Source organism: Acartia tonsa, chromosome 10 (assembly GCF_053477335.1).
Source record: "Acartia tonsa isolate MP-2025a chromosome 10, ASM5347733v1, whole genome shotgun sequence".
Lineage (NCBI taxonomy): Eukaryota > Metazoa > Arthropoda > Copepoda > Calanoida > Acartiidae > Acartia > Acartia tonsa.
The window spans coordinates 13,240,551-13,258,661 of record NC_137269.1 but is presented as its reverse complement, the minus strand read 5'-3'; the positions used below and the strand labels follow the sequence as shown (position 1 = coordinate 13,258,661).

The following is an 18,111-nucleotide window of genomic DNA, read 5'->3' as shown; positions in this document are numbered from 1 at the left end:
TACCTAAAGGGAAACATCGAAATTTTACTTCAAATACATTTTTCCAGAACAGATAATTTGTGGTCACACCCTTGATTTTCTTTACCTAACATACATTATAGATAATAAAAATCTGACCTTTCTTACCTCACCATATTATTATTGCTCCTGCAGGTAATACTAAATATGTTAGGAAGAAAAGGAAATAGAAAAATAAATTCAATTGATGTTATGCATATTTTTTTAAAAATCTGCCAACATTTTATCAAGAATCATTTTAATGTTTTGAACATTTTCTTGAAGTTCAATAATTTACAGCAAATGAAATCTTACTTCAAGTGCCCCTAGAAGTATCTAGGGGAGTAGCCGCTAGAAGTAATGAAAACAAATCTTAATAAGTCCAGAGGAGCTTTTTGTTTGTTTTATCTTTTAAAGTTCTGTTTATGTTTCTTTTATTCCTGGTGTAATATAAATATGGTAATGTAAAGGTCAGTTAAATATGAGAGTGCATTCCAAAATATTACCCATTATTCTTTCAACACATTACATTGTCTAGACATGACTTTCCATTTTCTATACCTTTATTCTTGTTTTCGTTCCACCGGGGGGAGAGGACAATGGCGCTTACATTAAAATAATATGTTATCCCTAAAAATAATAAGCATACAAAGGCAGGAACTGATATATAAGAATTATTTTGAAGGTTTATTAGTTTCTAATGTAAAGGTTAAACATATTTCAGATTATTCTATTAAGCGCAAAGGTTCAATTATTAAAGTAAAAGAATAGAGGAGACACAAGCCATATGTAACTTTACAAATGGTTAGGGACCCTGTGATAACACTTAATTAGATCTTTGAATATCAGCCAGTGGCGACAAAGTCGCTACAAAAGATCAGAAAGTAATTTGCTAAAAAATGGCCCAAGTAATTGATTGGGTTATACATCTATACATACACATTTATTGTTAAACGTCTTTATTACTTGCTGTATCTTTTTACTAGCATATCTTTTCAAGTGGGCTCTTTTTGTTTAAGTAACATTATTGAAAAAAGGGCTTTGCATTTCACTGTGGGCTACAATTGAATCAAGACAAAAGTAAGTGCCGAGCCCTGGGACCTATGAAGGGTGAAAATAGACATAAATCCTTGATGATTCCAGGTGGAGACAAAATATTTTAGCGGGGTCTTTTGGTTTTTTTTCAATTTAAAGTTCTGAAAAAAAATTGAAAAAAATATGAAAATCTTTAATAAAAAACAAACAAAAAATAATTTTCAATATTTTTTTTTACTATAAGATACAAACAACTTATATAAATACTATAAGCTTTAAAAAAATCACAATTTTTAAATTTAGACTTTCAATATAAAGATTTGTAGAAAAAACCTAACAACAAATTCTAACATATTTCTGATCAACATAGCAATAAAACGCCTTTTGCAAAATCTTTATCATCAAAAATAAATAGAACTTACTAAAGACTTTTTTTCATTTAAACTTATACTTTTCACATTAATTAACTTTAAAGATTGATTTTTTCTAAAAGAAAGGTTGCGTGATTTTTTTATTCATAATTAATTGCCTAATTTTGAGATTCAGATAAAAAACTTTACTACTTTATATCACTGGATACTCTACTAGCAGCGGCTACGCCTCTAGAGGCATATAGGGACCCTTAGGTTGGGGGGGAAGACGAACCCCCCCTTACAATTTAAGTTTTTTTTAATGAAAAAGTTAAAAACATTTATTTTGGAGAGTTGATTCTCTTGGGATAGTGATGGTACCCTTCCCCAAAATAGTAATAAGCCTTACCAGGACATATGAGAAGCTACCATGTAAAGGAGAACCATATTGGTTCAGTGGTTAGTAAGATCCCTTGGTGCACAAAGACTCACATAGAACGTGTTACTTTATTATAAAGATACATACATATATACAAAGAAACTCTACAATCAGAGTATGTCTGTTTGTTCATCCGTCTGTATAAAAACATTACAGAATATATTTATTTGGTACTAGCGGCTACGCCCCTAGAGGCCTTTAGGGGCACTTGAGAGGGGAAGAAGTGGTTGAATTCAACAACTATATTTTTATTTTAGGCTTAAAAAGAAACAGTTTTTTTGTGTGTTGTGGTCCTTTTTTAAGGGGCGATTTCTCTTCTCTTTCTCAAAAAAAGTTATAAACCTTCCAAGGACCAATGAGAAGCTACATAGTAAAGTAAAAAAAGAACCATATCAGTTCTTAAGCATCAGAAAGATGGACAAACAGACATCAATCTATTTTGTATCATAAATAGTGCTTTAAAGCAGGGAGAATATATCATCTGGAAAAAAAAAATTTTCTATCATTTAAAAGTTATATCCCTGTATAAAAAAGATAGGATGTCCGTATGTTTTTTCTGTCTGTGCCTAAAGTTCTTGCTAACCGCTGGACCAATTTGGTTCTTCTTTATTGACCTATCTTTTAGACTGATAATAGGATCAACATACTAAGGAGTAGTTTAGTGTCTATTAATTCTTATATAAAAGTAACAGTTTCTGTGTCTGTCTGTTTGTGTGTGTGTGTGTAAGGGTGTCTGTCGGTACCGAAGATTCTTTGTAACCACTTAACTGATATAGTTCTTCTTGGTTCAAGTTTTTCATGGTCCTGAGAAGTTTTGAGTTTAGAAAAATTAGTTCCTACCCAACATTTAAAAAAAACTTTTTCTTTTACATACTAAAACTGAAAGTAGGGAAGGGGTCAACTTTCCCCCACTTATCAAGGGCCCCTAGATGCCTCTAGGGGCAAAACCGCTAGTGATAAAATAATTTTTATCCTGAATTATGATTAAATTGTTCTTTTTCCATACAGATACAAAAATATATTAATCAGAGCGAGATGGGACAATGGGCTGTTTATTAGATTAGTCCCCATAGTTTAATATAGGAATTTGTTATTCGTTGGCTTAACTACTTAGGGGACCTGTTGCGATTTTTGTTTGGTTGGATTATTAAATTAAGTGCCCAACATTTCAACCATTAACTGAAACATACAGAAGGGTTATCCATGTATCATATTTGGGAATGTAAATCAATTTAGCAGTCATTGTCTTATCCCTTTAGATCCCTGAATAGTAATTAAGAATGATCAATGGTTCTCTTTTTTTTACGTAGCTTCTCATTGGTTCTTGGAAGGTTTATAACTTATTTTGGGAGGGTACCTCCACCATCCTAGGAGAAATCAACCCCTAAAAAAGGACCCCATTTCACACACAAAAAAAATAACTTTTTCTTTTTAAGTCTAAAATAAAAATCTAGTTGTAGAATTCAACCACTTCTTCCCCTCTCAAGTGCCTCTAAAGGCCTCTAGGGGCGTAGCCGCTATTACCAAATAAATATATTCTGTAATGTTTTTATACAGACAGATGAACAAACAGACATACTCTGATTGTAAAGTTTCTTTGTATATATGTATGTATCTTTATAATAAAGTAACACGTTCTATGTGAGTCAATGTACACCAAGGGATCTCACTAACCACTGAACCAATATGGTTCTCCTTTACATGGTAGCTTCTCATATGTCCTGGTAAGGCTTATTACTATTTTGGGGAAGGGTACCATCACTATCCCAAGAGAATCAACTCTCCAAAATAAATGTTTTTAACTTTTTCATTAAAAAAAAATTAAATTGTCAGGGGGGGTTCGTCTTCCCCCCCAACCTAAGGGTCCCTATATGCCTCTAGAGGCGTAGCCGCTGCTAGTAGAGTATCCAATGATATAAAGCAGTAAGGTTTTTTATCTGAATCTCAAAATTAGGCAATTAATTATGAATAAAAAAATCACGCAACCTTTCTTTTAGAAAAAATCAATCTTTAAAGTTAATTAATGTGAAAAGTATAAGTTTAAATGAAAAAAAGTCTTTAGTAAGTTCTATTTATTTTTGATGATAAAGATTTTGCAAAAGGCGTTTTATTGCTATGTTGATCAGAAATATGTTAGAATTTGTTGTTAGGTTTTTTCTACAAATCTTGATATTGAAAGTCTAAATTTGAAAATTGTGATTTTTTTAAAGCTTATAGTATTTATATAAGTTGTTTGTATCTTTTAGTAAAAAAAAATATTGAAAATTATTTTTTGTTTGTTTTTTATTAAAGATTTTCATATTTTTTTCAATTTCTTTTCTGAACTTTAAATTGAAAAAAAAACAAAAGACCCCGCTAAAATATTTTGTCTCTACCTGGAATCATCAAGGATTTATGTCTATTTTCACCCTACATAGGTCCCAGGGCTCGGCACTTACTTTTGTCTTGATTCAATTGTAGCCCACAGTGATTTAAATTGCAGAAAAAAAATTAGAATATCAAACTCTTGATGAGAAAAACCTAAAGGATGAATTTGTTAAATTTGTGTACATCTGCAATGATGGTAAATCAAATTACTCTCTTTGTAGATTCAAATTATCTGTTGAAAAGTTAGACACTTATAGATTGGAACCAACCATTCAAAATTAATGAGAAAAAAAAAGTTTTTGAGCCAACGTTTAAGATAGCGTAGTTTTAAAAATTTGGGTATTTGAAAATTTTTTTGTCCAATGTCCACTGCATCCCAGGAAAAGAGCGAGATCTGACGTCACATTTCACGCTATTATACTAACATTAACAAAATTGTTCATTTAATGGGGATTGATTTTAATTTTTTTTTAAGCGAAGATTTTCTATAATTAGGGTAGGTCCGTCCGTCCGTACGTCTGTAACGGATAGCTTTTTTCCTTAATTAAGGCATGTTAGAATTGTCCTATCGATTTCAAACTTTGCATGGTGATTCCTGTAGTAGTTAGGTACGATTTAACAACAAATTTTTTATGTGAACTAATTATCCAATTGATCTGATTTTTCGTATACTGATTTCTGGGACAACAAAGTACGATATTATACGCGAAGCAACTCTATAATCAAGTCCTAAAAATGTAAGTATGCCCATAAACATTAACCTGTATCAAGCAGTTTTTCAACAAATTTACTTATAATTTTGCTTCGACTCTTATAAATTTATATTCTGCTTATTCAGTTCTGACAAAATACAAGTGATAATGTCCGTTTGTCTTACCGTTTCAGTGATTCGCTTTGTCATCCTTGTTTTGTATATATATTTAATCTATAGTTTGACACATCTAAAAATATGATTACATAAATATGAATAAAGAATCTTGCAATATTTAATCTAGCCGCTACAGCCCTAGAGGCCTACGCTCAATAAGTTATAAAACTTGGTTGGTCTTTATTTAAACACTAAATTGAATTAGCTCAATATGGTTTTCTAAGTCTCGCCTATATGAGGCTAGGAAATCCACAACTTCTAAACTAGCCTTGAAAATTTTATATGATAAGGCCCAATGTTAGGATTTGTTATTTTTTCTATCATAAAAACCTAACGTAATTTTTTATATTTCTTCATAACTATTGGTTATGCCTTTTTATGCACTTGAAAATACTTTTGAACCTTTTCTGGACCTATAAGAAGCTTCTTGTAAAGGAGATTCATATCGGTTCAGCAGTTTGCAAGATCCTTTTGTACACACAGACAGACACACATCATGATCCTTATATATAAGGATGTATGTATTATGTAGTATTTATATGATCTGACTATTTTGTGTGGTATTAGATAAAATAGTGATATAAGAAAGCGGGGTAATCTTGTTAAGTAGAAACTTTGCTCTACATTTTGGCCCTGCAGGATTATATTAAAGAGACACTCTTTACCTAACTTTTTAATAATCATTTATATCTTTATTATTCATTTTGCTACTAGATCTTGTATATGAAGTTGATATTGTCATATCATTAAACAAGCATTTTTTGTATTTCTTACGAATAAATTAATAACAACCGGAATGAAAAAAAAATATTATATGAATGTCCTTTTAAACAAATGCATTCTATTTTGTTTGGATGGACTCATGTGGGGTTTAAGTCTAGTACTAGAACTCTTAAATACACATAGATAACAGTATAAATGCAGCTACAACAGCACTTATTCTATAAAGTTACACATGTGTAATGGGATTACTTTAGAAATGTACCTTTTGTGCAACTGCACCGAGTCCGGGGAGTCTTGCTTAAATTCAATGATGGTAAAAACTGCTGGTCACTATATATACCTAGCCGGTATTGGCAGCCGCGGCTCAGCTAAATAACTGGACTTGTTTTAGTCTTGTTCCATTCCTTTAAAGTTTTTTCATTCAGTTCTAAAAGTAGAAAAAAAACCTCTACTTCAAATCAAAATGTTTAAGGTTCGGGTCACGAAAAATTAAATTGGTCTGCGGTAGGTTATAAAAACCAATGAAGCTGTCAACCCACATTTGTTTAAGTATTAAAAGTAAAGTAAAAAAAGTATGAGAGGGGTAGAGCTATTGGCCATTTTTTTTGGAGGTTGGTTAACCTACACTTCCCTAGAAAAGCTTCCTAGATTGAAACAAGAGTTCTTAATCTTCAAAAGACAAACTGAAATACTCTTATTTTTATGTAAGGACAAGCTTTATTAAAAAAAAAAACACAATTTTACGCGGCTAGAAATCTTTGGAAGCCAAACTTGATTGTGCAGCCAATATTTTGAGACTTTAGCTTGCCACAAAACCCAGGGATATGGGGATAAAAAACAATCCTTTCTGCACAATAATTTGAAGCTACCTAAGGTTTAATTTTATACTTTTAGAGGGGAAACATTCATCGCCAATTGTCGTATTCCCTTATCTCTGTCAAACTAAACACATTTATGGGCACAAAAAATATTCGTTGATTTTTAGTCAGTTTGTTTCGATACCAAAGGATAATTATTAAAGGATAATTTTTTAAACGGTTTGAATCAAAATACCTTTATGGGAAGTATCATATGGGATACTTTTTAATATTCTTAGCACATAAAATCAGGAGAAAAAATACATAAAATCACACACAAGCAAAAAAACACGTACTATTACAATATAAACAAACAAGGATGACACATCCATAAAAGCGAAGCTCTGAAATGTTAGAACAATCAAACATTAACTTTTGTCAAGTATCAGAACTGAATGAGCAGAATATAAATGTATAAGTTATAACGAAACTGTTCGTAAATTTGTTGAAAAACTGTTAAATAGGATACAGTGTTTAAAGGACATTTTGAGGACTTTATTATAGTTATTTACTGAAACAAAATTTTATATGCATTTGTTGCGTAATTTAATACATAGTAAACACATTCGAACACCAATTGATCCTATAAGCATTCACAAATGTAAGATTCTATAAAATGCTTAACAAAATGCTTATTTTTTGTAAAAAAAAAAACTGAATGGATTATAGTGCAACTTTGCTACAGAAAAAAATCGGAAATTGCAAAATTGTGCAAGAAATAAAAGGTTTAATATGGCTAGTGAATACTAATAATGCAAATAAGATTATAAACGCTATATTCTTCTTGTATACATTTTTTTATTTTCACGATATTTCATAAAGCTTTTTTATGAGAGATTACTAACTTACATATTTAAAGCTATTTTTCAATAATATTATCAACTAATGGCCTATTGTAACATATTTTAAAAAACTATAGATAAAAAAATTTAGGAGATTAGACTTGCATGCCTTACTCCTTTAAGAATGTATTAAGTTCAAAATCTCTGATAGGTTTCTTCTTTGATTATTATTGAGCTGATATTTGAATTGTTATGTATCGCATCGTATTATAGACAGGTTGCCGTGGATATTAGAATTTGAAATTGTAAGATTAAAACCAGTTTTGTCGGCGTGGTTTTTATTTTAATATTCGTGGTAAATTGTCTGTAGTACGATGCTATGAATGATTTTTTGCTATGAACCGGTTCTAATCCAGCGGATCGAAGCCATACTGGAAAGGGCTTTCTTGGGTATCTCTGTTTCTTGTTGGATGCACTTTTGTTAATGAGCTGATCTCATCTTTATGTTACCTATTCTCAATTCCGTAGATCAAGGGATTGGCTAAAGAGGGATAATTTTATCTGTAACTTATATATTGTCAATTTTCTGTTATGTTTTCATCAACAAAACTCTATAGTCGTATTAAGATTATAATATCATCGATCTGTAAAGAAATTTTTTTGAAGTTTTCATGATTTTAAGATATCAACAAATATACCAGCTGTTCTAACAGCGTATGTCATTTTCAATAATATGTCAGTAATGACCACTTTTGTTAATGTCTTATAACCGATATAATTGATTCTAAGACATTACCAACACAAGAACAGCACTTTGTACAATTTATCTTTAGGGAGAGCGTGAACAATTTTTTATTTTTGTATTCCTGACTTCCTGATTTTTCAGTGGCTATTTGTTTCCATCTAAACTGCTCTATTTTATAAGAAGAAAACAATCCAGGGATCTTAAGATATAAGACAATAATGATTGATAAAGTGAACCAAATGATGTAAATCAATATTGCCTCTTTTAAATTGTTAGTTAAAAGTTTGGAGACTATTAGTTTGGAAAAAACCAATAAAAAATTCAAATAAGCATCCAAAGTACAAAATAAAATACATATTTATAAAACATTGGGTAAAAGTATAATTTAGAGTCAAATGTTAATTAATTCCCTCTCTGAAACAATCAGATGAAAATGTCAACTTGCTAATTTTAAATGATATACTTATTTAAAATTTAAAAATGCAATAATATTTTTTTTCTATTGACCTGCTCCAGTTTCCATAGAATGTAATAAATTATAACTACAATGCCACAAATAACTCCTAAGAAGGAAGGTACAGATAAAGTATGATAGTATATAGGCAGGGAGGAAAGGACCATTGGATTGTGAATTAAACTGATACTAAAAGTTTTAAATCCATTCTATCTTATTAAGTGATCCAAAACATTTTGGTACCTTTAGAAAATTTTGATTGGATGGTTTCAAACTAAAAGTGTCCAAACTTTACAACTAATAACTTTTATCTACAGAATGGTTATTTTTGTTCATTATCATTTGGATGTATAGTAATTTATATTCCATTGTTTTATCACTAAATATCCCTGAATAGTTAGAAATTATATCAATTTAACTAAAATGAAAATATGATAAGAAAGGAGTTAAAACTTCCCTGTCCCTTGCATGCAATTTTAGGATTATTACATATGTATTTTTGTCTTTTGTCTGCAGATACTACTATTATTATTTGATTCTTTATTTGTCTTAATCATTTACATAAAAATTTACATTTAAATTATAACAATAACTTACACTTTAATGGAATATGTCAATGATCTCTTTAACAAAATAAAATAGTTTACTAGGTATATATGCAAATTTTTAGACCGAAAATTAAATTTAAAGGATTTCTCTCACTCTACAATTATTGTATCCTAGAGTAGGAAGCTTTGCCTAACCTTGGAAATAAGATTTACTCGGTATAATAAATTATCTATGCAAGTAGATTAATAACATTTCAACTTCCCTGTTATGGGTTATATTTAGATTTGAATTGTTACTATTCATATTTATTAAAATATTGAAAATTGTTATTGTATCGCATCGTATTGTAGACGGCATTCCGCTGTTATTGAATATTTACACAATTTAAATTTTTTTTTAAATATTTGTGGAAATCTGACTGTAATATAATGATATACATGACTTTTCAGTATGGCTGAGAATCGGTTCTAATCCAGCGGCTATCAATCGGTTTCAAGTCCATACTGGAAAGTTAATTCCTCTTAATCTATTAAAAGGGTTTAAAGATAATATTCAATACGAAATTAAATTTTATTTATAAGTACTTTTCTTTTTATGTGCAAAGCTTCTCTAAAACTCACTGCCTAGTAGTTTATGTATATAATTAAGCATTGTTACAAATGGATTTTATCATCCTTGTTTGTTTATGTATATTTTAATGCAAAAGATAATTATTTCATTGGATGCAGACCCTAAATTTTATTAGGTTATTAAAATCCATTTATAGTAACTCTAATAAATTAGTTTACATTTTCACATCAAATAGGTTCAAAATTGCAGGGATCTAAGGAATAAGACAATGGCCGACAAGTTGATGTTCATACTAAATAATGATACACATAATTACACCTTCTGTAGATTACAATTAGTGGCTTAAACATTTAGACACTCAACTTGGTGAACCAACCAATCAAAATCCCCAAAAGTTGTTAAGCCAACAACTAAGAAACGTTATTATATCGCTTTGAAGATTATTGTAATCAACAGCCGAATGTTCCCTATTTCCCTGGCAAATTGTTAATAGTCATGTACAGGGTGTTTCTTCTAGGGGATATGTTCTAGATATCTCTAATATTCTAATGTGTGCACTTATACACCATAACATTTTGGATCTTTCACTGTAAAATAGTAAAATTGTTTCTCTTTTCAGCATTTTTGTTACTTATGGCATAATATCATGAAAGAGGAGACATTGGACTGTAAATTACACTGGTACCCAAAGTTTGACTCAAAACATTTGTGTACTTGTATTTAATAACTATTGGTTTGTTACAAATAAGTTATTCAAACTTTTCGACCAATAATTTTACTCTACAGAAGGGGTAATTTTATTAATCATCATTATGGATGCTTATGATTACATAGTTTATTGTCTTAAGATCCCTGCATAATATTGCTGTCTTAAATTTATCAAACTTGTTTCTTTAATTTACTTCGCTCTTTAGGATATTCAAGTCCTAGTTTGGTTTCATTCAACAAACAAATATGCAACTTTTTCATGAAGGGTGAAGAAACTAAAATATGGTGACCAACTTTGTTGATCTTTATAATAAAAGCTTTAGGTGGGTTTTAGAATTATTTTATACTAATATGTCACAGCTTTAAATCAGCCTGAAATAGGCTGATATCGTTGTGTTATATTAAAGTTTAAATATTGTAAACATCATATTCTAGTTTACAGGTCTTAGGTGTATAAGGTTGGAGAAAGATGTGCGATCAGTATCGCAATTTGTGTGTGAAGCAACTATTATTTGTGAAACATTATTCAGGGAGAGATGGGACATTTGACTGAAAGTTTATAACCTCGTTCTTTAATTAGTTGGCTTGAAAAAACAATAGGGATTTCTAGATGATAAAAGACACATTAATATTAACAAAGCATATTTCTATAATTATTTGACTTTAAAGTCTGGAAATTATACGTAACTTAGAGTAATGTTTTTGAATAAATCCATCCTGGCGGGCGCAGGATGTTTTGACAGGATTATCATATATGTATGTGTGTATGGTTGGACACCTAAGGAAGTTGTATAATCTTATTGGTGCGTATATAAACTTTTATGCTAGAGGGAAGGGCTCATGGAACAGGTATAGATATTCAAATATCTTAATCATGTACCTTCTCTTTACCTCGTCACTTTGATCAGTTTACCAAACAATCTGCCCATTCCACCACTTTTTCTTCTAGTCAGAATGCATATCTGCAAGATCTGAAAAGCCAGAAATGCATATCTAATCGGTGCTTTCCCTTCAAAAATCCCCAAAACCTTCCCTCAATCTTTAAAAAAAATCAAAATAAAGGGTGGGGATATTTTCATTGTAGCAATCTCCTACGGGACACCCTTACACTGCAACTAGACACATGAGGAAAGCGGCCATTTATATTCAAATTAAACATCATGAAATAGAAAGATTTTTTACTAACAATTGAATAAAATATTCTGTGAACGATTAGAATTTGATTCTTTAGTAACTGTACCTGCACTTGAAAGAATAGCTTCTATATGTTGCTTCAATGGCTGTTTGGGTATGTAGTTTTTGGCATGGAAGGAGTAAATACTTGACTGTTACAGGTACACAAAGTAACTTTAATGTTATCTTATTCGTTAGCATCTTTTATTGAATTTTGAATGCATGATTTCAAACTGATATCGCCCAAACTTTTCAACAACTAATTTTAATCAACTAATTTTTTATCAAAAAATAATTGGAAATGTACATAAATTTATTATCCATTGTATTATCGCTTGTGATTTCTTAGCTTTTAGAGGGGACCAACCAGGTTGAACTTACTATATGTTCGTCATTTTATTGACATAGGAGCACTCTAACCCCCTCCCATTACGTATTGAAAACAATATTGAAAATAATTTGAAGGGGCGTAGCCATTAAATAAGTGTATAGAAAACCTTCTGTATAAATTCAAAATCATTTACAACCCGTGAAATTAGAATTTGTCTAAATTATTAGTCTGCTGTAAACATTTTTAACACCTAAAATGTAACTTGAATTGTTTTAACAAAGATACAATCTTAAATGAGGTGTGAATATATTTGGGATACATTCAGGGGCGTCCAAGCTTTTTATTTTGGGGGGGGTAAAAATTTTTTAGGGGGGGGGTAATTCGTTTTTGGGGGGGGTAAAATGGCGCGCGAAGCTCGCCGCAAATTCTTTTTACCCCCCCCAAAATTTTTACCCCGGGGGTAAAATTTGCTTGGGGGGGGTAATTACCCCCCCTGAAATCTGTTGGCAGGGGTAAATTTAGTTTACCCCCCCCTAAAATTTACCCCCGGGGTAAAATTTTTTGGGGGGGTTATTGAAATTTTATCCTCTATAATACAAAGTAGAACGATGTCTGTCTGTTTGTTTGTTTGTTTGTCTGTCTGTCTGTTTGTAGCGAAGGATCTCGCTAACCACTGAACCGATCGGGTTCTCCTTAACAGGGTAGATTCTCATATGTCCCTGGAAGGTTTATAACTATTTTGGGGGAGGGTACCACCACCCTCCCTAGAGAAATTAATTTTTTTTTAAATTTCTCAATTTTAGAAAGAGAGTTCAACGAAAAACAAATATCAAACGTAATTTTTTTTTACTTTTTCTTTTAAAATCTAAAATAAGAAATTGATTTACTAAATTCGACTCTCTCTTCCTCAAGTGCCCCTAGAGGCCTCTAGGGGCGTAGCCGCTAGTTAAATATATAGTATTAAAAATGCGCGCGAAGCGCGCAAAAATTTTTTTTATTAGAGATTTTTTATTTTGGGGGGGGTATTTACCCCCCCAAAATTGTTTAAGGGGGGTAAATACCCCCTCCTAAATGGTTGGGGGTGCCTACGGCACCCCCAGGGTAGGGGTAAATTTTAAATAGGGGGGGGGGGGGGGTAATCGCCCCATTACCCCCCCCCCTTGGACGCCTATGGATACATTGATGAGACACTGGATGTTATAATTTTCAAATTCTTTCATAAATAATGTATTTCTTAACCTGCAAGTTGTTCTAAAAAGATGATGCTTCATGTTATACTTAAACTATTCTATACCTGAAACAATTGCAAATATAATCCTATTCACAGCTTAAATTATGAAAACGCTGAGCATAATATATTTTATAAATATATTTGCAAGACAATTACATTGTTTTAAATAATTTTACCCCAGGGAACAGTTTAACAATGTATCACATGAACAACAGGCATTAAAGAATAGTTCATAGCCTTAAAATTGGTTTATTTTGATGTAATTTATCATTCTTATTCAAAGAAATAAAATGTTTACATCAACTTAGATCCAATCACCAAAACTGTAAGTATGTATGTACTTAAAAAGTATCCTTTAATTACAATTTTGTTTAGACTAATAAATTAATACACTGCTTATTAAGTGTTTATGTTTGTTTGTAATACTGTCTAATTTCAAAGCTTCGCTTTTTAAAGATCGATGTTGTTATCCTTGTTATCACACAATTAACAATTAACAAAATTTTAAAAGATTTTTACATTTTAATTGCCAAAAATATTTTATTTAAACTGTATCCTGGCTGCCACAGGACAATCATTATTTTTACTCAATAAAATTTTTAATTCCTGATCTCTAAGTGTCTGGTGAGGTCTTTATACAAATTCAAACATGTGTGTTAAATCAGGGATCTTAGGGGATAAGACAATGGACAATAAATTAAAATAATCCTCTAATGATTTACGACATTACTCTATTGTAACTTAAAAATTTGGCTGGGAAGATTAAAGAATAGAAATTTTGAACCAACCAATAAAATTTAATAAATAGTAACCAAAGTTTTTAGGCCAACGAATGAGATAACTTGGTCATAACACTTTTGTTACCAGTGTATTTTACAGTCCAATGTCCCATACCTCCCTGATGTTAAATCCATTTCCATTTTATTCAAATAAATTTTGTATAAATAGGGGTCAGTAGGACACTGTGCTACAGACTAAATAGGAACAAAAAACATCTTTTAGCGTAGTAATTATGCATATTTTTTGTCCTTTATATTTTTCAAGCCTAGTGCTTAATTTTATAAAATCAGTAATTCTATAAATTAGCTTCTCTGCAAAAGTAACACAAAAGTAACAACTTCCATATCTAATTTCGAAATCTATTTTCTCCGATCTCACGGGTGCTTTTATTCTGGTATAAAGATTGGTATAGAAATTACAGGATGTTTTTTTGTGTGTGTGTGATGTGTTTTTCTGTCTGTAGCGAAGGATCTTACTAACCGCTGGACCGATATGGTTCTCCTTTACAATGTAGCTTCTCATATGTCCTGGAAGGTTTATATCTATTTTAGGGGAGTGTACCACCACCGTTCCAAAAAAATCCCCCCCCCCCCCTCCACAAGTTTCCCTAGTTGCCCCAGAAGGTTAAAAACATTAACCTATTAGGCGTTTTTGTAGTCTATTACATGGCTTTTTAAGGTAATGCATAGGGGTTAAAGCATTCTTTTTTGGCATCTTTTTGTTGTATGCTTAAGAATGTCCGAATGTATTTATGTAAAATGTACATAAATTGACTGAGTATGGCTACTTAACTGTCTATATTACCATTATCAACCTTTCACAAACAGACATAATCACTCAAGAATCAAGGGAAAATGTTAGTTTTTTGTTTTGTTCTTATTTGATTTGTAATTTAGTATACTTTACTATTTAATTTTTGAAAAAATAGTAAAGTAAAGTTATTTTATACAAACTGTACGTACTATTTTCACATAATTAGTTTTGCATGTGAAAAAACATCTTGAACAGGACATTTGAAATACAGCTATTTGTCTTACAAAATTGTCTTAGAAAATTCAAAAGAATATTGGGGTATAGTCCCTTTCGTAACATCGCACCTTATGGGGCGATTCTTCGTATTTTTCACAGTAGCTTTTCTCCTATTTCTAGCCCCTGCAGGGGGCTCTAACTCTGCGGGGCCAATTACCTAACCCTGTGGGGCAATATAACCTAACCTAAAATAACCTATAAAAAGCCATTTTAAAAATACGACGAATCGCCCCTTATGGGGCGATGTTACGAAAAGGACTATTCCCGAATATTGTTATAATGTGGATCAATCACCCAATACAATATCAAAAAGCATGAAACCGGCAGTAAGCTTCCGTGATTATATAATGTAAACCTTTGGTCATTTTCAAGATGTTGATGTTACACTGCACATATATACTTTCTATGTACATATATTTTAAAGAAATACGAAATATGTTTTATATCATTTGTACTTTACCACAAGGTGCCAATCAAGCACAGACACACTACCCTATAAAGATAGTATGGGGTAATTTCTTTTCATGTGCCTAAGTCTCTAACATTGCAGGGACTATACCTGGGGTTCTCTAATCCTGCCTGGCTTCCCAGGTACTCTATATAAACTAATTGAACCTTTACTAAAGTAATGAATACACAATCTAAAACTACCCCCATTTTCCCCTCTATTTTCAATTAATTTCCAGTTAAAGGGGGGGGGGGGATTAAATGCTCGACAAGGAACTATGAGGAAAATTTATTTAGTTTTTTTTTAGTTTTCTACATATCTAAATTATATGTGAACACTAACAATATAATAAAATATTTTAAGTTGGTAGTTATGACCATGGCCTTCGCTGAGAGGGGGATTTATTCTCAGAAATAATTTTAATGAATTTCAATTTTATAAATATTTTGCTAAATTTAATTTTTTACCTCTAAAAAGTCATTGTACGAAGGTTCTTCAACAAACTTTGTGATAAAGTAAACCTTTTCTGAAAGTCCTAAATGAGCAATGCATGTTAAGAACTAGGGTTATATATGTTCTTATTTATATGGTTTTTGGAACCATTATTCTAGGTAAAACACGATAAGCTAAGCTTCTCTATAATCAAGTCCCAAACTGTAAGTATGTTGTTTATCAGAATCTTGTACTTGAGTAATTTTGCAACAAATTTAGTTTATACTTTTAAATTGATATTTTGCTTATTAAGTGGTCATGTTCTTTTGTTCTACAGTTAGATTTCAGAGCTTTGCTTTTTTTAATGTTGTCATTTTTGTTTTTTCTACAGTTGGATAGAGAACAATAATGATTTTAAGCAGCTGAAAGAGATTTTTTATTTATCTACTTATTGCCTGACCACATGCTTTCCTGAATTGTGTAGACCTCATTATTATTCATATTTAAATTGCATACAATTTAGAGAAAGGTGCAAAATTATTATCATCACTCTACACAAAACAAAACATAACAGTTTCTAATACTTTTCAGTAGCGAAGCTACTTTTTAATTGAAAATTTCCGTCTGTTTGTCCGACTGTCCGTCTAGCTGTCCATATGACACGTTTTGGGGAATCGTGATTTTCTCGGTTGCTATAAGAAACAGATGAAACTTCTTGTCTACATTCCCATTACAGGGAGCATAATCAAGAATAAATAATCTATGGTTTTTAAGCAGCTTTTGTCTTTTAAAACTGATTTCCACATATCTTTAATGTTTGTGGTCTAAAACCATATATATATACAAAATATTCGTGGATAACATCAAATTTTCCGTCGTTATATGGGATTATTGTGTATAATAGATGAAAGAACTAGAGCTTTATTCTTTATTTTTTGTATCAACTAGAAACTGATTGTAAATTATATCTTGTATGGGTCTTAAAGAAATTTTTTAAAGAGAAGTAAAATAAAAACATATTTGTAGTCCATTTTTGAATTCAATAATTTGATGTAGATAGCCGCGATCCGTTAAAAAAAACATACAAAAAATATGTATTCTTAATTCACTTTTTAAACTAACTATTAAATTAAGAAATCTAAAATGAAAAGAAATATAGATATTACTTAAACTCTTCACCTCAGAAGAAATTTCAATTTAGAATTAAATTGATATGCCAATAAGACCATTTAATAATACTTTTTGCTCTTTTTGTACCTTGATATTCTTTTACTATATGACCTAATTTTTAAGCATTATATAATGAGATATCAGAGAAAGATAGGACAATGTACTGTTTATTACACTAGTCCTCAAAGTTTTATTAAAACGTTTTCTTATTCGTTGGCTTAACAGCTTGGGGGCTTCAGTTGGTTGGTTTATTAAGTTGAGTGTTCAAACGTTTAAACCACCAATCTTAATCTCCAGAAGGAGTAATTTTGTGTATCATCATTGTGGATGTACACCAATATATCGGTTAATGTCTTATCCCTTTAGATCCCTGATGAGATATGGTGTGTTTCTTTCTTTCCATTAACATCTCGACTTGACTGAAATGATTGTCCTTTTCAAAGACTTTTTTTTGTAAGTTTTAGACTATTGCTAAAACACCTAAAAATTATAATATTAATATTTTGTTAAAAAAATATTTAATTTCAGATGAATAAAAATGATAATTAAAATGAGAAAGTTACTCTTACTAAAATTATTTATATAAAGAGAACAACAATGGCGCAGGTAAATTAAATTCCATAATAGCGCAGATACTCATTTAACATAATCCAGGGGTAGGGGGGTTGCTAATATTTTGTAAACCTCTAAGGATCTCAAAACAATCTCAAAAGCAAAGTTTCTTCAAATTAAAACAAGGAAAAATTAAAGGTGCCTAATAGAGAACCAGTAGATTACCATCCCTTTGACTGCATGTTTTTGTTTGTATGGAAGTCAATGGTAATTAGTCATTCTTGGGTCAGAGGAGAATCTATACCAATAATGTTAAAATCATACGCACACTAGGATGTATAAAATTTCAGTTTAAATTGACCTCTATAATTTCTTTGACATCGAGGGACTTCTTTTAAACTTTGAGCTAAATTTTTGGGTACATTATAATTCTATTTTTAAGGAGTGTTGGTTAGTAGCATGGCTGTTCCTACTCCATCTACCCATTCAACTCAAGGGAACTATCACTGTCACAGAGTGTA

At 31.0% G+C, this 18,111-nt stretch overlaps 2 protein-coding genes across 3 annotated transcripts in view; both read left to right on the top strand.

The window, feature by feature from the left end:
• The window catches only part of LOC145329451 (alanine--glyoxylate aminotransferase-like), a 557,715-nt gene that overhangs the window by 300,443 nt on the left and 239,161 nt on the right, over positions 1 to 18,111 (top strand). The gene's annotated exons all lie outside the window — the stretch shown is intronic.
• Positions 17,565 to 18,111, top strand: part of LOC145329449 (gamma-aminobutyric acid receptor subunit beta-like) — a 79,643-nt gene continuing 79,096 nt past the window's right edge. For both annotated transcript variants that reach the window (XM_080173599.1, XM_080173598.1), the window contains exons 1-2: positions 17,565 to 17,644; positions 18,033 to 18,111. The exon at positions 18,033 to 18,111 is cut by the window's right edge and continues 5 nt beyond it. In XM_080173599.1, the coding sequence (XP_080029725.1) occupies positions 17,636 to 17,644; positions 18,033 to 18,111 (88 nt within the window). In that variant the 5' untranslated portion in view covers positions 17,565 to 17,635. The remainder of the gene's footprint in view (positions 17,645 to 18,032) is intronic.